Source organism: Cololabis saira, chromosome 17 (assembly GCF_033807715.1).
Source record: "Cololabis saira isolate AMF1-May2022 chromosome 17, fColSai1.1, whole genome shotgun sequence".
In the NCBI taxonomy this organism is placed as follows: domain Eukaryota; kingdom Metazoa; phylum Chordata; class Actinopteri; order Beloniformes; family Belonidae; genus Cololabis; species Cololabis saira.
This window is the reverse complement of record NC_084603.1, coordinates 27,548,552-27,571,629: the sequence shown is the minus strand read 5'-3', so window position 1 is coordinate 27,571,629 and position 23,078 is coordinate 27,548,552. Positions and strand designations below refer to the sequence as shown.

The 23,078-nt window shown below is 38.5% G+C and overlaps 1 protein-coding gene across 5 annotated transcripts in view; it reads right to left on the bottom strand.

Moving 5' to 3' along the window:
* The window catches only part of ccdc88ab (coiled-coil domain containing 88Ab), a 61,541-nt gene that overhangs the window by 24,042 nt on the left and 14,421 nt on the right, over positions 1–23,078 (bottom strand). For all 5 annotated transcript variants that reach the window (XR_009784400.1, XM_061745946.1, XM_061745947.1 and 2 more), the window contains exons 4-12: positions 12,278–12,347; positions 7,421–7,479; positions 6,515–6,598; positions 6,263–6,403; positions 5,401–5,573; positions 1,608–1,689; positions 1,009–1,167; positions 542–688; positions 309–453 (exon numbers count right to left, since the gene is read on the bottom strand). Coding sequence is in view for 4 of the 5 variants with exons in the window: in XM_061745946.1 (XP_061601930.1) it covers positions 309–453; positions 542–688; positions 1,009–1,167; positions 1,608–1,689; positions 5,401–5,573; positions 6,263–6,403; positions 6,515–6,598; positions 7,421–7,479; positions 12,278–12,347 (1,060 nt within the window). In the remaining variant the exon portion in view is untranslated. The remainder of the gene's footprint in view (positions 1–308; positions 454–541; positions 689–1,008; positions 1,168–1,607; positions 1,690–5,400; positions 5,574–6,262; positions 6,404–6,514; positions 6,599–7,420; positions 7,480–12,277; positions 12,348–23,078) is intronic.

Genomic DNA, 23,078 nt, shown 5'->3' with positions numbered 1-23,078 from the left:
GATCCTTAACAAGTTAAACCTCTTAACAGCTCTTATTAGCCAAACAACCAGCTTATCTTTCAGAAGCCTCTGAAAATTAATTACAGCACAGGCCTTAACCAGGTGGAAAGAAAACCTAGTGTAAGCTGGGAAATGCAGATGGAAACAGACAGCCTGGTCTGTCAACTGCCTGAAGCCTTCAACCTGGTTCATTTACTGTAGCTGACCATCAGCTGTTTGAGATTTCAATGTAGCGATCTATTCTTAGTTTTTCTTCCATCCCTGTGTTTTCCTTCTTTTTAAGTACCATTCTATGCTCTTCTTCTTACCCTCAGTGTGCTCGGGTGTCTTTGCCAGCTGCTCCAGTTCCCAGCCCAGATGCAGGGACTCATCCATGCTCTGCTTCTGGGCCATTTCCAAAACAAGATTCTCTTCCAAAAGTTCCTCCATACGCTTACGATCTAGGTCCCTCTCCTAGACACAAGACATGGGGGGGTTTGTTCATTTACGGTTGACAACACGTGACATTACTCTGCATGTTGGCATAATTCCACCATCTTACCATCTCCAGGTCATGCATCTTGGATTTAAGCTGCAGATTCTCTTTCTCCAGGAGGTGAAGTTTATCAGATCGTGTCCTGCTAGCATCCAGCTGCTCCTCCAGCATAGACTTTGTCTCCAGCAGAATCTGATTGTCCTCTTTCAGCTCCTACAGAAACCACAACATCAGAGAAAACGAGTCAAAACAAAAGCAGATAAACCTCTTGTAGAATAAAATTACCATTGTTGCTGTTAAAATGTACAATAACCATGCCCACATGTTCTTAAATGCAGAATATGCTTGGATCAACTTGGTAGAACAAGTTTGTTTTTTCTACACAAATTAGGCCACCTGTACATAGAGATTTGGCAGTATGGACATAAGCTGCTGATCTTATTGGCCACATACGGCTTTGCTTGTTTTAAGTATGGACATATTGGGGGGGTGTGACTGTGGATGAAGATGGTTTTCAATCTAGTGTTCTGTACCTCAATTCTGGCCTTGTAAAACTCAATATCGTGAAGTCTCTCCTTGTATCGGCTGAGATCACTCTCCAGTTTGTCGACACGTATGGCTTTCTCTCTGAGTGCGTCCAGCTCATCACGGTAGGCCCGGGCCGACCGAGCGTCTGACAGCAGCTGATAGTTCTGCAAGTATGCATAGCCACATAGAGAGGGGAAAAGTTAGAGATACTTATCACATGAACAAAGAGAGTTGCATCAAAACAATCATTATCTTTGAACAGAGAACAATGAAAAGGCTCATCTGTCCCCCCCCCCCCCCCAAACAAAAATCTCTTCACATTCTCCATTTTCAAAAATAAACACAAATGCCCTAAGTTCATCCATCCTGTTTATAACAGTCCACCAGTGAAATCACTGCCCACTCCAAATCACTCCAAATCAAAAGCAACATGGAGCTGGGGTAAGCCTAAAAATAGCACTAAAACCTTTAATGAGATAAGTCACTTTCTAGCTCTTTAAAGTCTGGCAACACTACAGAATAAGATACTTAGAAAGAGCAGAGTTGCAGGTGGGGGGATGAAGTCATCTAAAATGTCTGAGGGTTTCTGAGACCTCTGCCTTACATCTTGCTGTAGTCTTTTTAGCTCCACTTCAATGTTCTCCAGCTCTTGCCTTGTGTCCAGAAGCTGCTCACTTTTTTCCTCTCTGCCAAAACAGGAGGAAAGATAGGAAATAAGGATAAAAAAATAAATTAAAGAAGGCATACTGTAAGTCAAGAAATGACAGTGGTTTTTTGTATTAAAAGATTAAGGAAACAATTTATTTGCCATTGTGACGAGCATCAACGTCTACATTGAAAATTAAGTACAAAGCTTTTATGTGTGTAAAGGCATGTTTTCCAACTATAAACAAGGACGCGCCTTAAATCATCATTTAATGGTGATCACCCAAAAATTTCAATGAAGTTGCATTAACAGAATTAGCCTGAATATTACTTCTTAAACCAACCTGAATGACAATATGTTATTCACCTCAGCATTCTGAGAACTCATTTGGCCAAGGCTTAAGTAATGCTAACTAAGCTCAGGTTTTTAATAATTTATTAAAGATTAAACAGTTAATTTTTTGATGGATCAAGATAATATTTCACACAAGAGGCATCTTCAATAGGATTCTGGGGTGTACAGGGATAAAACTATGCATTTGTGCTTAGTGATTAGTTTCATAGTGATCATTGTTTTATCCATTTTGTTACACAATCTTTACAATTACCAACAACAAAAATCCAATGAAACATAAAAATATCCTATGTAAATTAGACAAAAATACTTTCATATTGATAAACAGAACAATTCAACCCCTCAAAGACTACTGACATTTCCTGTTTCTACTCAGGATGAAGGGTTTCAGTCTCAAGTAAATGTTTTTATATACTATACCAACCCTTGCAGAAACTTGCAGTTTGTTAATAATCTGTAAAGCACTTGAAAAGACATTCAATTTGTTTGTAACATGCTACCTCAAGTTCAACCAATTTATTTTCCTCAACTCTGAGGAAAGGACTGCAAGAAATCTTGAATTAAATCTACATTTTTTCCCCCACTATGACTACCAGGATTTTTTTCTGTTATCTACCCTTCGGTTTTTTCTATTACCCACAGCAGCATGGCATTTGCCGTTAAATAAGCGACCATGTCTGTGCAAATTCTCCAAGTTCCTTTCATAGAAAGAGAATGTGTCACACTGATTCGAAAGGAAACTACTACATTCCTGATATGCTCTTCTGTGTGCATGAGTTTGCATGAAACCGCTTCACTGAACATCTGATGGCCCGTTTGATTATAGCTCTCTGGAGTCTCTTAGAGCATCCAAATACTTGCCATCCTATTCTTTTTTACCTACTCATTCAACTCCCACTTCCTATTCCAGTTACAGTATTTGGAAAGTTGACCAATATCTCCGGTTATTTTATTCTTCTTCCTGTTTTATTTATGTCATGCATTTATCTATCCTTTATCTGAAACTCCTCTCCCTCCTTCTTTAACTTACCACTGGGAAAACCACAAACACTTATCAACTCCAGCTTGGCAGATTTGTTTTTTTGAGCAAACATTATGTATTCGGTTGGTCTATTTTTGCCAATTCAACACATCAAATTTCTTCATAAAATTATTTTCTTTCACCAGAAGAGAGTGAATGGTAATACTTCTAATATTCTGCCCTACAATAAGCATAATCACCATTAAATTATTCAAATGAGTAACAATGAATCAGTTATAATTAGCGTGTATTTTTGTATTAAATGCAGTAATTTTCAAACAGTCACTCTCTAAAATTCTAAAAAAAAAAATCTGATAATGAATTTTCCAACCGTTTCTCCTTTTGGTCAGTTAAAATTCTGCTTTGTACCCTTAAAAAAGAACCATGTATCTTAATACTAATAAGCCGAACTGTGAGTATATAAAAACCTCAAACTATCAAATCTCACTTTGAATCAACAAATATTAAATAGTTATGTGACAGGAATAAACCCAGTGTGTGCTTAGCAGGGAAAAAAATAAAATGAAAAAATAACCCTCACTCACACGCACATTGAAGACAGTGTTGCGTTAATGGAAACATTAACAACAGTGCACCATACCCCCCAGCTATGACCTGCTGTCCCTCAGACACAAACACATATGCACACTAGACCACACACATCCACATCTGGATGCAGAGGCAGTATTTGAGCATGAGCCCACGGTCACAACAAAACCACTCCCCCTCTGCATTGCAGAATAGAAAGCAGTCATGTGATCAGATAATATAAACAGAAAAGACTTGAGGCTTTTTTGGTCATTGTCAGCTTCATCACATGACAACATTCAATCACAGATGTCACAGCACAAAGTAAACATCATAGCAACCAGCAAAGACAATGCATTTTCATTAAAGTTATTGTTTAGTAGCCCTATTCAAGTCCAGTGATGAAATAATTTAGGTTAAGTAATTGTGAAGTAGGGGTGGGCACTGAAAATTCTTGACAGTTTTTAAGTTTAAGGTCACTAAGGGTTAAATGCTTTTCACTCTTTTTATGTGACCAAGCAACACAGTCCATTCTGTATGAAGACTAGAGCCAAAAAACAAAGTCATGATTTAGACCTTCACTTCACACAGACTATTGTTTTGACAAAGGAAACAAAAACGTGTGCTGCTAAATTCAGGGACAGGAAGATGCAGCATTCTGTGGGACAAAACACCAAGCAGAGCTTTTTCCTAACAAGTAAAAAAACATTGCTTGAATAAACGATTTTCCACACTTAAATTATTTTCCATTTTCACATCGTTTCTCTACAAATGACATGTGGATAGAAAGATAGACAATATTTATGAGCTATCAATTTTTTAATGTGTCACACAGTTTTAAAATCAGATGCCAGTTTAGGAAACTGTGTCTGCTGACGTAGAACCACATGTGATCTGATCCAGCACAGACCGCCATTGAGCTTTAGCTAATTATTACTTCAACAAAAACACAGTGGTAAAAATTAACCTGTCTGGACTAAACAGTTCCCATAGAAAGCATTTGAAGGACACCCGCTTCACACCACTAGCTACTCTGTTGAATCCCTTTGCAAAAAGCCCCAACCTGAAAAGAGACTGTAGGATTTTAAGGAACTTTAAAAGGGGAAGTTCAATTATTCACAAATATAATTGAGCAGACCTTTTTAAAGCCTGTTACAACAGTTTTTTTGTCAGACATTTATCAATATGTTGAAGCCTTGTTCATAGTGATTTAAAAGTTCTGCATTTGATGAAACAAATGTTTCAATTAAGATTAATAAATCTCTTCAGAAGGAAATGTCTAGCATACAATATTTATTTATTTTTGTTTCTATTTCAAAAAAAGAACAAAAAACAATTAATAGTACTTCCACACAAAGACCAGCAACTGTGGCACAAAAATAATTCAGGGCCACCTTCAATAGTCTGAGAGAATGGCAGTTATATCAAATAAATAAGTTCTGGGGAAGGAAAACATGCACTTTTGAAAACAAAGGCTGGATCTTATCTCGTATTCTAGATAATGTCCAGATAAACTTTATTTTGACCTCAGACTGAACAAGACTCAAATTCCCTTCACAGTTAAGATCAAACATGCTACTGTAAGCAGAGCTGCAAAGATATGAAAATGGGACCAACAAAAGCAAACTTTGGCTTTACTTGTATAGGTCTATTACAAGCTCCACTTTCTTTCCAATTTCTGTGTGTCTTGCCTAATTTAAGTGATTGCTGATCTAACTGCTCCCCGGGCACCGGAAGAATGGCAGCCCACTGCTCCGAGTACAAAGCAGAGGACTATTTTCGACGCGTTTCGTGAGATATATACCAAGAAAAAAAGACTATTATCATTATAAAAGCTGCAGCACTCACAGTTCCTGTCGAAGGCGCCTGATTTTGGCCTTGGCATCAGCCAACTCCACAGAGAGGTGCTGTCTGCTTTCAGTCCTCCTCAAACTAGGGGAGTCTCCAGGGGACTGGGTCACACAGGGAGCAAGCGGAGACAGTTGGACACAGTCTCTCTCCTGGGTTAGCTCCACGATACTCTTTATGGAAGCAGAGGGAAGAAGGAAAAAAGATGGTAAGCTACTGTAGAAAAAAAAGACAACTGTTGGATTGAACTATTTGAGATGGATGAGGCTGTGATTGAAGGATGCGACTAGAGTAGATGTAACAGGAAAGAAAAGAGAACATCCATAGACCAGCAAAGCAGTCCCACCACCCATCACACAGAATGCAGCCATTATGATCAAAAGGTCCATGGAGTCCCCTTCACAGCCTATTTTAAACTAGTGCCCTCTACAGGAAATGGGATTTTAATTGAGAGCGGCTGGACTCCTCAATGATAATCTGGAGGCTATTAGATATCCCCCATACTCACAAATACTCTCAACACATGCACACACAGCCCAATACACACACACACACACACACACACAATCCCAAAATCTGTAATGACAATCTGCACCCCAAGGGTGGGAAATTCATTTAATGACGTATATAGTCTAAGTAAAACACACACACAATCACACACCCTCCATCCATGACGGTTAACAGTTTCAAGCCTTCCTTCCTGAGGCTGCTCGCTTGTGGTAAAAGCGATAAAAGAAAAGGTTTCCACATAAACCTGCTAAAAATGGCTCACTATTTTCATTAGAAAATCTACCCCTAAAAACATGGATAACTTATGGATATAAAAAAAAAAAAAAAAAAAAAAAAAATTTAATTGTGGTACCTCCAGCTGTATGTCTCTTTCATCCACCAGCCGTTTGAGGTGGAAAGCCAAGTTTCTTGACAAGCTGTCCAGATCCTCTGGAGGCATTTCCCCACTTTCAAACCACTGCAGGTCCATCACATTCTCCTGGTTATGAGTCACCTATAATTCAGTACAATTATGTGATTAATAATATTCTGCGGCAAAAGCATACAGTGAACTATTCAACACTATTACTATGCAACAGTTTTATTTACTATGGTTATTAAATACCTCTTGGATGTGAGATGCTATGGCGGCTTTGGTATCAAAATCAAGAGTCTGGATACGCTCAATGTAATCTTCCTTTTTCTCACACTGCAAGTAGAAGAAACAGGAAGCATAAGTTCAAGAAAAAAAAATCTATGCATCTTCAACAACATGAAGGGAAGTAAGAAGATTTGGGATCTTAAAAGGGTTAGGAAGTTCGGGGTCAAGAGGAGTTCAGTAGACCAACACTCCACTCACAAAGTAAAAGCTGATCTGATAAAGAGGTTTCCGGGACGCAGAAGCACCATGTAAAAATGTAGTCACGTGTTCACATGAAAGATTACATTTTGGGTCAGACAAAAAAAATCTTTCCCTCTTGCAGGCAAAAGGTAATATTTCATTATAACTGAAAATTTCAACGATGCAAGCTCACTTTCACTGTAAGGTGTTTCAAAGTCACTTGTGGATGCTACTGTGATTTAAGACTTGATGGAAACATACTATTAGGTTGGAATTAACTGCATAAGCACAGCTCAAGTGCTTTTGGAAAACAGAGAATGTCATGTTTGAAACACTACAAGAACAGATGTTTTGCCACAAGACATAACAAGTTATATAATGTATCATACACAATTTAACTATAGACTATATTGCAGTAATGGCAGTAACTAACACAGTTGGAGAAAAAATGTATAAATAGATATGAAAAAAAAATGCTATGTGGTAGTCATAAAAAGTGAACATATGAAAAAGTCTGTACAATTTGACACAAGATTACACAGCATGTTTATGTATTGCATACAATACATATGTATTGACCTTTTGAATCCTGAACTACAGACACAATCGGAAAGGATAATTATCAACTTTCATAAACATGCTTTTGTTGGATGAAACCTGAATTACTTATGTAGTTGACGGTGTTCTTACCTGGACAGCACAGCCTAGTACCAGCAGCAACAGTTTCCTCATCTCCTCCAGACCTTGTTCTAAAGAAAAACACCATCATCACCACAGAAAAACCACTAAACACGTCAACATTAAAACACAAAAAATTCTTACGAATGACCTGAGTCTCGTTTCCACTTTGACTTGTTTGGCATTCACTTAAATTATAGGATTCATGACTTATGAAAGGTGAATAAATCCTTGTTTAATTTTTTCTTAATAGCAGTGGTAATACTTTCCCCTCAGGCACCACTACAAGCCGATTATTATATTCAGGGGAAATGACTCAGATGGCACCATTCCAATGCAGATTTACGAAGCATTTTGTGACAAGATGCAGTAATTTTCATTTTACAGCTATAAAAATATGTAGGGCTCGCCTCTGCTTGGTAGATGGGGTTTCACTCGTCAAAAAAAAAAAAACATTTATTCAGTTGGAATCTAGATTTAGTAAGTTTTAGTTGTCATACAGGCTTTTTCAGGCAGAAATACATTTTTCATCTTTTACACATTCACTTCAACTTTTCTGAATTCTGAGTTTGTTACAGTTTCCCCTTATAAAGTCATTCCCTCACTACTAGACAGTTTTAAGCAATCTAGCCGACAAACCTCCACAACTGTTTTGCATGTTGTGACATAATCAAGAAGTTTGTCATGTACACAGCAGTTTACATTGTGCAATGAAATTCTAGTTTTGCGACTTCCCTTCACACAGCTCAAATTAAAAATTAAAATTAAATCTTTACCATATGCTTATAAAAAAAAAGTGCAATCCTGTACAGTATTAAACAAGTATAAAAAATGGATGAATGGATGGATAAGCATAAAAAAAAGCTTACTATAGTATAGAAAACAAAATATATTAAAAACGAGTATACCATGTACAAAAAGGATGGGGTTGCATAGATGCATAAAACAGTTAACAGTTACTTATCAGAAAGTGCTAAAAGCAACGAACAGCTGTCTGCCTGTTCAACAGGCCTGGGATCATATGGGGGGTTGGGGGATGAAAAACAGCAAACTAGGTGATGTGTGTTACACTGAGTGATATAGTACAGGAAATGTTTGTGCATCTATGTGTGCACTAGCACACGGTGTGTTCTGTGTGTCTGTGTGTGATAAGCTAGCTGATTAAAGGCAGGGGGTGGCACTGTCCAGTCCTAATGATTGTAAATCCAGATTAGTGACAGCATATTTTCTGTAGGGGCTGGCCTGTCTGTCTCCCAGTTGAAATTGGCCAATCAGAGCAGGGGAATGGCCATAAACAAACGTATACAAATATAGATATACTTTTTACTTTAGAAAATGGTTTCAATTGTATAAACTCTCAACTTTCAGAAAATCAGACAACCAAATTTATGGATGCCTTCATTTACAGAGTGCCCTATATTGAGGAACCATCCATCTATTTCACTGACTCAACAACAATCAATTTGCTTCTCTTCTTCCTCCTGAGTCAACAGACCCACCCACATCAATTTGTTACAGAGAACCAGACATAACATGTGGTCAAAATGTGACAAGGTTAATTATAACAGGTTTCCATCTCAGGCTTTTTTGTTTTGTTTACTTAATTTGTCACTGCATATAAAAAGCACAGTGCAACTATAAAAAACATTCAACAGAAGCCCAATTTAAAGCACCACCATCTTCCCAATACTCAAATAATTACTGTATCTCATTTTCCATGATATCCAGTGTTTCATGGCAAAACTGTGAATAACTGTTTATACAAGTTTGCAACAACATTACAAATGTATGGTTTTAAAAGGATACTACAACTAAGGACCTAAAATTGAGAATTACTAATGATTTAGAAAACATTTAAAAATCAACCAAGAACATGAATTATCTTACATGTGTATGCCATGTCAGTTTTTCACAGTAAATTCTGATAAGTCAGATGCTGGAGCAAGATACAGTACGGCTGAATCAATCATTCATCAGCACCCGCATTCATCGTATAAAATGAAATGCATAAGAAAAGTGGAAATGAGCAATTGAGGGACTACGAGGTTGGTGGCAGATAAAACTTAATTCTCTGGGCTGCAGGGCTTTATAATAGTCTATTAGAGCCAAGGGAACCTATTCCACGCAAGGAAGGGATTTAGCTCAGCAAATCTACTGAGCATTCTAGGAAAGATAAAGAACCTCATAGGATAAATAATTTATATGGCTTGAGCCGAAGAACGAGACAGAAATGGTGAGGGGAAGAGATGAAAAGAAAAATCCACAAAAGAGGGATATAACCACTAAGGGATAAGCAACAAACACAAGGGAAGAATTTAGAAAACACAGAAACGCAGTGACAGAGCAGCTGAAGGAAAGCAAAGATGCAATGTTGAAAGAAGAAATCTGGCTCCAAGGAAGCAGCAAGGCGGCACCACCCTTGTCTCTTCTAGACTCATCTTTTCTCCATCCTTCTTCCTCCAATATCATACACTTAATTTATTTATTTTATATGACAAAACACCACCCCCCTTCCTTCCTTCCCTACTTTAACATTGTTCAAAAGGATCTCCATCCCTAGTATAAATATCTGAATTGACAAATCTTGGCTTCCCTTTTCACATCCTTTCCTTCCTCCCTGCTTTATAGGGTTGGCAGGAAACAAAGGGTCAGAAGGACGGTGACTAACTCTTCACCCCACAATGCCATTGTTATTCTGTGTATGAGGATGTGAGTGAGTATTAAGGAAATACATTATGTGTTTGTGTATGTTCTGCAATGCTCTTTCCTGTCATGACCAATAAAGTCATTCAGGAGCTGATGCGTGTTGTGCCTGTATCAAAACCAGTGCATGTGATCTGACATTACACTACAATAGATGCAAAATATTCAATCCATCCATCACCCATAAAACATGAAAGAGTGGACTGAATCTCTGAGAATGCTGCAAGTCATTGTGGGGGGCGTCAACAACAGCCCGAAGCTCATATCAGTGTCACAGACAGCAGTTCACATGATCCAGACCGCCTTTATGCAACCAGCATAGAGGTCTTAAGATAAAATAGGAATTTTTGTCCATTTGTGTATTTCTGTCTCTTCTGTCATTCCGGAACATTACTCACCGCAGAAAACAGACTGCACAAAGTTCTGACACATTCACCATAAACACTATTGTAAAACTAGCAACTATGCCCCAGAGGTTACTCTGTCAGCTGCCGGTTGCCAACAGCTGTCTCGTCTGTTGCAACTGTCAGATGTTAATCAGTAAGTAAATCAGTTCAGTCATGTATTCTTGTCATTATTTATATAAAGTAATAAATCAGCTCTAACAGCAAACCCTATTTTGAAGTAAATGTAGATAATAAACCAAATATCAGCCAGATGATCTAACAAAGAAGGTCGTCTGTGCCTCTGATGCATACATACAGTCATACTGACTAAACACCACTTGCATACACAAGACTGCATGTACACCTCATCATGCGTGTGTAAGCAAGGCGGACTAGACTGGCTCAGAGCCTGAGGGGGTACTACAGTGCATTCCCACTGTTCACTGTTGTGAAGACACCCCTCCCCCATCCTCCAACTAAACGCACATGTGCATGCACACACAAGCAGAGTTGTCCCGGCTCCCAAATGGAAGCATAATAAAAGCCACATGGGCGATGACTTTCAGCTGGCAGCCACACTCCTCGTTCACCACTGGTCTGGCGGGCTGACTGACTGATTATCTGACAAGCTACAAGGGTAAAGGGCAAAACAGACCACGAGGGATGCTCTCTAATGCTTTCTGTCCACCAGCCTGGGGTTGCCATGTACAGTTTTCTACCCTCTGCCAACTTTAACATTGACTCTTGCTGGGTTTAAAGGCGGTAAATGTGAAAGATAGATCTTAAGATCATTCCTATTGTTAGATTGTAATGGGTTGGTATTTCACAAAAAAATGTCCTTGTTGATTTCAAAATAACTAGTAATTATGAAAACCAGCATTGAATGTGACCAATAACCCACAAAGAAAAGGTTGTGAAAGAGTTCTGAAACACGGAGCGCATACAAATGTTTGTCTATTCCCTGCTGCCTGTATTGTTCGTTTATTTACCTTTCATGGTTGTGTGGGTGACTGCAAATTGAAGTGAATCCATTGAAAAGCGAGGAAAACCCCAAATGACAGCAATGGTAATGGTGAAAGTGTGAAAAAGCCAGCAATGGGAGGACAGGGATTAAGGGCCTTTGCTTAAACAGGACAACGTCCATCTAGGTCTATGAGCTGAGCAGGGAAGCAAATGCATTTAAAGAGATGATGAGCATGTGATGTACACAAAGGCTATGAACCTTTTCACTGACAATACTGATCCATGTGGACTGGTAAATATTTTCATCACATAACTCTTTTTATCCAATAACCTTCAATATTGTGACCTTCAATAATCACCTGCTATGGGGTTTATAGTCCTCAGGGGTTTAATATTTGAATATCAAATAGCACTTGGGGCTGCATAGGTCAAGTGGCTCAAAAATGTTTTCATGACACTTAAACCCATGATACCGTCCCTCTCTTGCTTTAACAGCGCTCAGACATATCAAATCACATGTCTGGGATCAGTAGGTCACAATTTAGCTGCAAAATGGTTAAATTAATTTAACACTATAGGTAATAGAGCTGCCCAGATTTTGCCTGCAGCAGCATCCCTTTGATGAACATGAGGATTTATTAAGTACACGTTTAGTCTAACAGTTAGTCTTTGAAAACCAACCCAGTAATTTTCCCAGTTCCTACCACTGCATGCTTATCTCCAATTTAAGCATTTCACTCAAATTAGACTCGGTGGATAACTGTTTAATGTTAGCTTGTGCAATATTGTGGTCAAATCTTTCCACACCGTTACTTACCAGAAAGAGGATTTCGACCCAGCACCAACACATTTGGTAAAGCCATCATCACCAGCTGCTGGAGACTCTCCTGCCACACAAAGAATAAATGAAGTTGGTCAGGAAGGCATAATACGTTTAATACTCGAATGGAGTTACGGACATTATAATTGAAGCAGCACAATATACAGAACCACAGCTAATGCGAGTAATGTTGGATTTTGTCAGTAGTTCAATATAAAAAAAAACATTCACTTTTGCAAAGAAGGTCAATAAGCTTCAATAAAAACACTAATAGTAAAATTGACCTGAGAGATCACAGCAAATGTAATTTTGTTAGAGTGGATGGTTAGAAGTGTTATTGCAAGAAAACCAATAGCAGCAATCGCTAGACAAAATCTGCAATATAAATGAACTCAATATAAAACCATAAGCTACAATTTCCGGTTGTCGTGCAAACAAGTGCAGATATGTGTATGCACAAACTGAAACAATGAACAGAAATAAGCAGGCCTTAATTAGTATTGATGTCTTGCTTTAGGTCATAACTCAGAGGAATAGGAATTAAAAACAAACAAAAAATAGCAACAGAAAGTTTTCTCTTTGCATAAATATGGCCTAATGTTTGCCAGTATGTATCTCAATTGGTTTAAAAATAGCATCTCATCTGTAATGATTAACAATATGCTAAAAGCAATACATTAAAAAGTGTTCATGGAGTATATTAATTGGTCATAATGACTCTACAAACTGTCTGGTCATGATGACTAAAAATATTTTGGCAAAGCATTTCAAACCAAAACCAAAGCAGAGCTGAGATGGACGGCTGCTTTCTTTAAGCTGAAAGGACATGGCGGTCCGCTAACTTAAATATTTCATGTTTACTTAATGGCTGAAAGAAACTTGAACTCATCTGACCCAACATTTCAACTGCTTTGTGCAGGTGTCTGCTGAAGCTGTGGCAAAGAGGCTTATATAAAAGTGTGGGGTTCTGTGGATGTCCCCCTCACGCCATAACCATCTGGACCAGACATGTCGCATTACCTCATCATGAAGGGGATAAGAGGGCTGGAAATCTGACATTAGTGTATGGTTTTGCTTGGCCAGGAACAGAACCAACTATGTGCCCTGCTGACACACATTTTCCAAATAATGATCCAAGTAGTTGAATAAAAGTTTAGGTTCAAAAATACTATACTTTATATAACTTCAAAACCCTCATAAGTCTACTTCAAAAATTCAAGATGCACGGCCAAATTATGGCAATAATTTACAGCATCATGCCTGACATCTACTCACTCAACTAGTTTTAATATAAGTTTAAAAATAACTTTCTTTGATTTGAGGTTCTTCATAATCATTACAAAGTTCCCTAGTTCTTTCTTATAAACTTTAGATACTCCTTATCGAAGCAGCAGCAGAGTCGACTCCAAGCCTCTTAACTTATATCCACCCTTTCAACTTCTATCAACTGTTTGATTTAATGCACAGACATTAAGAGACAAGTTCCCCCAAAAAATAGTTTAGAACTAAGAGGATGACAAATGTACAAAGTGCATCCTACACATACACAAAGGAGCTTTTTATATTTAGAATATTTTAAAACCCACTTTATTCTCTGAAGACATCTACATTAAAAAAAAGAAGAAAAAAGATCTAACAACCCACTTAACAGCAAGAAAATTGCTCACTGACCCAGGATGAAGGTCAAAGAATGGATAGTGATTACAATTCATAGTAATTAGGTTAGGAGTGTGGCTTCCTCTCATTGGCAAAAAGATCAGTAACCCCAAAGCCTCTAAAATTTCTGTACAGATTTTAGTGTATAACATCTCATCCTTAACACACACGCAAAAAAAAATTCTTCCATACAACATCTTTGGATCATAAATAATACATACCCCTTGAATAATACTGAACATTTTGCATATCATAAATGCTTAACGAAAATATCTAGTGATAGGAAAACAGTCCCTGATAGTTGATGACTAAGGGAGTTCCTGACTGTAATCTTGACTAACATCAGGCAGGTTGTGACTAAAATGAGCAATACTGTCTGAGGACTAACGTGGGCTGACTCAACGAGTGTCCAACAGAATAATCGATGTAGTTAAGAGAACCACAGTTGAGAACTCACAAAAGCATTTTGTGCGCTTCCAGACATCTCACCATTAAGTCATAACAGCCTTGGTCAAAAATCAATCAGGAAACAAATATATTCATCAAGGAAAACTAGAAAGTTACTCTGAGGCTTTGGGTCAATTTACGTGTTCTATATTTTTCTATTACTATTCTGAGAAGAAAGAGAACAATACATTTGTCTGATTCATCTGTTGCTTTATATAATAGAACAATGAGAACAGGCCCTCAGGCCCACACTCTGCATGTATATTCATTTCAGAATTGTTTTTTTTTTTTTTCTTAATGCAGTTCAAAAGAAACATTTTTCTCTCTTTTTGATTAAAACAGCTCAACAGTGTACGATTTACTCTATACAGAAAAAGGCATGTAATTGCAATATTTTCCTGTTTCAGGCCACTTCATCTTGTCACGTAATCACCTCATTCTTTCGGTCACTACTCACAGCTCTGGACCATAGCTGAGGGTAGGAACGTAGACCGACTGGTAAATCAAGAGTTTCGCCTTTCGGCTCAGCTCCTTGGTTACCACGACGGATCATTACAGAGCTCGCATCACTGCAGACAGAGCACCAATCTGTCTATCGATCTCCCGCTCCATTCTTGCTTCACTCATGAACAAGACTCAGAGATACTCAGAGATACTCATCCACTTGGGGCAGTATCTGATTTCAGACCAGGAGAGGGCACTCCACCCTTTTCCAACTGAAGACCATGGTCTTGGATTTGGAGGTGCTGATTCTCATCCCAGCCGCTTCCCACTTGGCTGCGAACCGCTCCAGCAAGAGTTGAAGGTTTTGGCCTGATGAAGCCAACAGAACCACATCATCTGTAGAAAGCAGAGACCCAATTGTATAGATCTCCAAACCACACACCCTCCGCTGCCCGGCTGCACCTAAGGATTGGTGACAAAAGGGAAGGCTTGGCAGAGTCCAACCCCCACAGGAAACGAATCCGACTTACAGCCAACAACATGGACCAAGCTCCGACACCGGATATAGAAGGACCGGACAGCTCCTTTAAGGGATTCCGGCACCCAACAGGAGTCCCCAAGAGACACAGTTGAATGCCCACAGAGCACATGTGGACTGGATGGGTAAACTCCCGTGCACAATCCAGGACCCTGCTGAGGGTGTAGAGCTGCTCCACCATTTGCGGGCCAGGACGAAAACCACACTGAGCCTCCCCGATCCAAGGTTCGACTATCTGGCGGAGCCTCCTCTCCAGTACCCCTGAACAGACCTTAACCAGGGAGGCTGAGGAGTGTGATCCCTCTATAGAAGAAGGGGGGCATAAGGAGCACACCCTTCTGTCCCCTTTCTTAAGGCCGGAACACACCACCCCGACGACCGACCTTCTGCAGAAAAGCAGTTGGACTGAAAGTCAGCTGCATCTCCCGAGTCGGTCAAAAAAATACAAAAATACAAAAAATACAACCCGAAGCTGACTGGAGCGTTCGTTCGGCGCGTGGCATAATACAGCCCCATGACTGCAGACATCTTTCTGATGTCACCCAGAAAGAAAAGGAAAGAACAACAACCCGAAATGACGCATCGCTCTAGTCTAGAGTTTTGAACAGAGCTCGCTGTCATCCCGGCTTTTGAAGAAGAGGTGGGGACCACCACCCCGATAGCCAAAGCAAATGCACTGTCCCAGATTCAGAGCAAAGCATCTTAAATATGATACTAGTCCAATGGTATATTTTGCTGAGATATGTGGTAATAACATGCTTTGAGGCTTAGCTGTCAGCAAAAAACTGAACTACAGTGCCTTAGTATGTTTCTTGGATTAGCTGGCAATGGTTTAGCGCTCATAAATAAAACATGGTCAAAACTACAGGGATTATACTAGCCTCCATCACACTGAGGATGTCTTACCAATGCGTGATCTACAGACACACATGAACTCACTGTAAGCTTTCAAACAAAGCTTTTACTGCTTTACCAGGGAAACAAATGTGTGCAGACAATCAAAATATCAGTCTATCCAATATTCAATCTGAGGTCAACTTTATACATGTGGGGAATATGGAACAGCCATTTATTGAAATGAAAAAATAAATCTATATTTGAACATAGAAAAAGGGTCAGAGAAATAGTGGGAGGATAGAGAAAACAAATAAGAAATTAAAGTAAAGAGATGCGTCTCAATTCCATCACTTCTCACTCTAGACACGCAGGGCGGATCTACCTCCTCCCAAATCCTCATCCTTCATCTCCCCCATCCCCCTATCCTCACACTACATTGCTGTATTATTGATTCCAGCAGAATTCAAGCCTTCAACACCCGCTCTTCTTTCATCCCAGAGAGATATTTAGACAGACTGATTGAATGAAGTGCTGGTTAAAGAGGACCCTTTCCACAACTATTTCCAATGATATACAGTGGAAAATTTATGGTTCCACTGTGGATTATGTACATACTGTATGTATCAAATATCAATGACTTAACACTATATCCTGCTCTATTGTCTAAAGCTAAAAGTGATTGAATGGTCATTTGCTGACGAGAGATCACATTCTGCTGACCTACCATCCGCAGGCAGGGATTCGATGCCAACTCACGCAGATATACAATTAATCCAAATGAAATATAAGGCAAAAGCCAAGGTCTAAAAAATGTTACATTAAGCATGCATGGGGGTATGTAATGGAGAAAAATAGTGTTATGTGGACATATTCAGGTTGTATTTATGTCAGCAGAAAGATTGTAAGCCAGCTGGGGTTGTATCACATAGAAGCACTGCCACACTAGCCTTCTCTAACTGACACTCCTCCCAAAACTACTTTCCATCTCTCCACCCAAGCCCAAGTTCCGCTATGGGCGAAGCTTTAACAGGGGGCTAATTGTACAGCTACTGAGTGCAGGCTGAACCCTCAATCACACCCATTCTGCAGACGTGGAATGTTGCCATAGAAACAGGAAGACTGGTTTATTCTCACCAAGCGAGGGAGCACGGTGCTCATAGTACAGTAAATGTTTCGGACAAACAAGTTCTCCTTTCCTCTGCAGACTTTAATGCTGAAAAACAGCATAGATTATAAAACCTGAAAAAGGTGATTTACCACCAGCAATGGGAAGAAAAATGCTTCTGCCTTTTTCTCATGAGAACACACACGACCTCCAAACACTAAGTGAAAGCACTTAACACGATCTCAATCTACATCGCCATGAATTGAATCAATGCAAAGAAAGCTTCTCCTGCTGCTCAGAGCTGCAATAAAACCATAAGAACCACACTGCAGCTGAACGAGCAGGACTGACTCACCTTACCCACAGAACTGCTGCTTTTAAAGCAGAACAATAACCAACTGATTGTGAGCGTCTCTGTAAAATCTGGACCTCCTCTAAATACTTATTAACTAAGTCAACTTAATTATTGACTAAGTCAACTTAATCGTTTAATTCCGAGAATCAAAACAAGTTTCAACTTAACAATGAACCAAAAAAAAACTACATAATGCATTTTCAATTTGGAAAAAAAAAGGAAAATTTAAATATTTACCACCAAAATCTGATATGAAAAAGAAAGGAACATGTCTAAATGAGGTGGATTTTCATTACACTTTTTTTGCACAACAAAACAAAAACTGAATGGTCAACAAACATGGGGGGCTGTTTCCCATTAAACAGTATTTTTTTTGTTTTTTTTATGAGCGTAACTGTCATAGTTCTCTCTCTGTATCTCCGTAACTCTCTGTAGCTCATTGAGACTTCATTCAAGAAGAAGAAGGCAACGCATTCGAATGATTATTCAAAGAAAAAGCCCTTATGTAATGCAGTAGTGTATAATGATTAAGTTATAGCACAGCATACATCATATTAATGCCAAAAGCAGCTGGAAACCAGACTTTTATGACTCAAGATTAACTGTCTACATCACAACCAATGCTGCTGCCCAAAAAAGTGTTTCCATTACACTTTTGTGATAAAATACATTAAGACACATTTGAAAAACCACCTTATAAAAAGGTTTTTGCAATATTTGGCTTTTTGGGGGCAGGGAATTATGGTCGTTTCTATTACAGTGTTTTTGTATTTTTTGCGATATTTCAGTTTTGTGCAAATCTAGGGGTAATGGAAACGTGACTATGGATGGGTCTTACATGAGGAGGGGGGGGGGGACACCAGCAGCAGCAAATGTCTTTTGTTCTTTGCCATTATCAGCTAGAGAGCTTGTTAAAACAGAGCTTTGAGGCAGAACGAGTATATTAGTTGACCCTACTCCTCACCTCAAAAGGTAGAAGCAGTAGATCTAGGAAAGCCTGACCTCTTCATCATCATACCATCACCTCAGAATTCTACACCCATCGAAACCCTCACAAAGCCAAGTCATTTAAGTATTCATACCTGTATGTATTCTAGACAGTTTGTTGAATTTACTCAACTCTTAATTTGTCGTTTCTGCAAGAGCCCCCTAAAAAGAGAACGCACTGCATTTTCTGATTGAACACAATATGGAGACCTTCAAATTTTGAAGAAACAAATCTAAAGATTGCATCTCTCAGAACAGTAATAACACATGTTCTAGTGTTTTATAAATTTGTGAAAAAGCAGAACAGTGTGTTCAATTTCCCCATGTCACAGTTCTAAAAACTAAAAGTGACATATGGGAGCTTAATAGGCATCATTACTTCCAGAAATTCCACTTCCCTCACGTTTCATTACAGTAGGTACAGGTGCATGCACGCACACAAAGTAACTGCTTGCAGACTTTAATGGACATATAATATACAACTGTTTGACTTCTACTAAGAACAAAGAAAGAAAAAAAGGATCAAAAAAGAACCTTACACTCAAGACAAATATTTTGATATCACTATTAAGTTGATCTGGATGTGAAACGGAACAACATAAGAAAAAAAAAAGGGGATATTGGTGGCTTCAATTAAGTGCATGTTTTAGGCACTGTAATACTTTCCGTTTCAGATCAAGTGCTGTGTGAAGAAAATAGTAACACTACTCAAGGAACAAATGTGACCTGTATGTGTCATGAATCACTTCAAGTTAACAAACGGCTAACATTTACTTTAGCAGAGCTCCCTATATCTTACCTGGAGGAAAAAAAAGGAGTGAAAATGTAATTTTTCTCATGATCATTTCATTCACTCAAAGTAAATTAAATTTACCTCAAGGGATGCCTGTCTGTCTGTTTAAGCTGTCCAAAGCCTAGCTAGTAAACCGAAGCATGACCGCACACATTCAAGATCATCCTTTACAAAATTGATTTGACCATATCCAATGCTGAAAGGTGTGTCAAAACAAAACAAAAACAAGAGGCGAATTCAGAGTTCTTAAAAGACATGCTCTATGGAAGACAAAAAGCTGAATATTATGGGTAATGTCTTATCTCCATTTTTGACAGCAACAGTTGCAGACTGGTCTTGAATACCTGATTGTGATAGCAATTCAACCAAACTCCGGCGCAGTAACAGAATATATTTATAAGGCTTGAGATCAACAAGAAAAAGCAGCTCTCTAAAAGCCATAAATCTAGATACTTAATTTGACAAGTCCAGACACACAAAGGAAAAAAAATGATATTAAATATGATATGACTAAAAGGGATTAGAGACAACTACTGCTAATATTAGAAGTCATGGAGTAAGCCAGCCTTGACACCAAAAACTCCAGATTGCTTGTCCAGACTAAATACCAACAAAGATTAACATCTGAAACATGACAAATGTACATGCTGAACATTCATTTAACAGCAGTGGGGGATAAAAGAAAGAACGGGGCAAAGAAGAACTGTAACTTCTTAGCAGGCAATTCTTTAATACTAAACATAAATCCATAAAAATCTCTGGTGCAGAGATCCAAACAGAACTCCCAACATTAATGGCCAACCCACCCCAACGCAGAGATCAGAAAGGACACAAACACACAATAAGGCTAGTCCATTATTGAGGGAGAGGCAATCATAATCACTGTTATTTGGGTCAACACTGAAATCACGATTATGTATGTATAGATATGTTTTTTTTAACAATTATCCGCCAACCTTTAAAGCATTTTGTATTAATCATATGCAACAATGTTGAAAATTCCAGGGTTAAGTTAAAATTCAACTTGTTTTTAGCCAAACGTGCAATGCAAAATTATTCAAAATGAATAATTAAATGAACATTAAAAGAGGAAGGAATAACTCAACTAGAACAAGTGGAGTTTAAGCCTGAAGTGTATGTATGGTGTATCCGAACACGAGAATGAACGTGTAGCAAAATAATTGTTTTCCCCATTACATTGTTTTTATGACTTAAATGAGCAAAAACTTAAATCAATTAAAATTTGGGTAATTGCACATGTGATAATGGTTTCAGCAGAGAATAGAGAATGCTATTGTGAAACTTATAAAACTGATTTCACAACATCCAAATTAGTTAACAGGATATGGAGGGGGAAAAAAACTTGATAAAAATGAATATAAAAAATGTTCCCTCTTCTTTCAATTTGAAATTGAAAAGTTGCTTTGAATAGTACCATCTGCTAAATGACTAAACTTAACGACAGGTATAGCATTAATGACACCGCTAAATGCTCTGAACATGATTTTCATGAAACAGAAAAATGACTTGACGCTCTGGGAAAAGACAGTAAATGGCACAAAGGTTTTAGTTCATCTGGCTGAGGTCCCACGTTACATCCTGTCTAAGAATGTCAAGCCAAAGCTCCTAAATGAAAATGTTCCCACAATATATTTGGACCAACCATCAGAGCTATGAACTTGTATGTGGACAGAAAAAAGCAAGAAATGACTGAGAAACTGAAATAGTTCATGTCTGACTCAGTCGAGTTATTATCCCAACAGCAATGCAATAATTACATACATCCAAATATCCTCATACTACAGATAGAAAAAAAAAAAAATCACTCCCAACATTGCATCCATTTCTATACGTCATTGAAGATACCTTTAACAGATGCAGTTTACAGCTGGTTGACCTTGATTAGACGAACAGATTCATAAATCAAAAGGCTGTTGCCTGTCTAGACACTGATCTCCTCCTACACAATCTACTTTCCCAGAACAGGCTTTAAAACACAGGAGGTTCAAACCAATACAAAATGATTTGAAACTCAGTGAGCACTCTATAAAAACCATCATCATTAGATTTCTAAGACATTCTGCACACAAGCTCCTAAAGTTCAACAAAGGAAAAGCAAAGGAAAGCCCCACGAAAGGTCTTCAACTGTCTGCCCTCAACTCAGATGAGAAAAATATGTTTGCTCGACACCAGAAGATCCTTTGGGGAGTCAGAAAGAGCTCCAATTTAATGTGCTCCTTTCTTCAGTCTTCCTACAAGGTGTGCAATATAAACCCGTCATGGAAGAAACATCTGTCTAAACGAATGAACTGTTGCATTTCCTTAACTTCATGTGGGTGAATTTCTTTGCAATTTTCTTTGATGCTCCACTAAACCTAATAAACCTACATAAACCATTTCCCATTTTTACATACAGACATTCCCGCCTAAAACAAGGGGCATTCTTGGAGTTTGAATTCAAGATCAGAGAAAATTACTTCTCTTATTTAAAGCAAAAAATAAGTGAACTCAATGCCCCAATGAGGTCTGTGCCAGAGCAAAAATTGTTCAGAGTATAGCATGTAGGGGTGGGCAAAATATCGATATGGCATTATATTGGGATATTTTGCCGGCCGATTCGATATTGATGATCAAAATTTGAATATTGATTTTATTTTGTCAAATAAATTGTTTTAGACAGGTTGTAAATGGGCTTAAATAATATTGTTAGTTAATTTCATATTATGTAAATATGAAAAACATATGCAGCATGTAAAATTTGAATTACACTGTTTTGACTCAGTTTGTCCCATGAATTATTATAATCTGATGTACATTAGGGGTGCAACGATTCGTTGACGTTGTCGACAAAAATCAATAATCAAAATTGTCGACTATGAATTCCATTGTCGACAATTGTCGCCAGACGTGTTTTTCCAATAGAGTGAGGCATCTCACTTCAAAACAATCTCTGCCGAGAGTCGCGCATGCACAATAGCGTCTCTGCCGAGCGGTGGGGAGTAAAGCAAAATGATGGCATCCTGTACAGCAGCTGCGCGTAATAAAACTTCAAAAGTTTGGGAGCATTTTAGCCTCGAGGTTTGCAAAGCCTTGCTTATCACGGGAGCACGTCGGTAATGCACGAGCATTTGAAGAGAAAGCACGTCGGAGTGTTGAACGAAATGGACTCGCCTTGGTAAGATATTAAGCCTATTTTCATTTGTTAAATTAATTCGTTTCATTCTTTAACTTTGTTTATTTCATGTTATTTATTAGTATTATTTGAGACATTCACAGCCTACTCTCGTTGCTATAACCTCAATCATAATTGATGCGTGCGCGAAAGGCAAAAAAGCTTGTGTGATGATGACAATGATGGATTTACATCTGACTTTCGATCAGGTTCCTATGAACTGTCAATTATCCATCAAGCTCCACAATGATCATGTTAACATTAAATCAGATAGATTTGTCTGGGACATTTCTCTTGCGGGACGGGAGCAGACACAAAATCAATGCATCTCTATTATTGTGCGCCGTGCGGGCATAAATTCTCCGAGTTTTGCGGGAGCGCGCAGGAGTGGATATAAACAGTGCGGTGTGGGCGGTAATGGTCAGAAATTCAACGGGAGCCGACGGGAGCAGGATGAAGAAAAC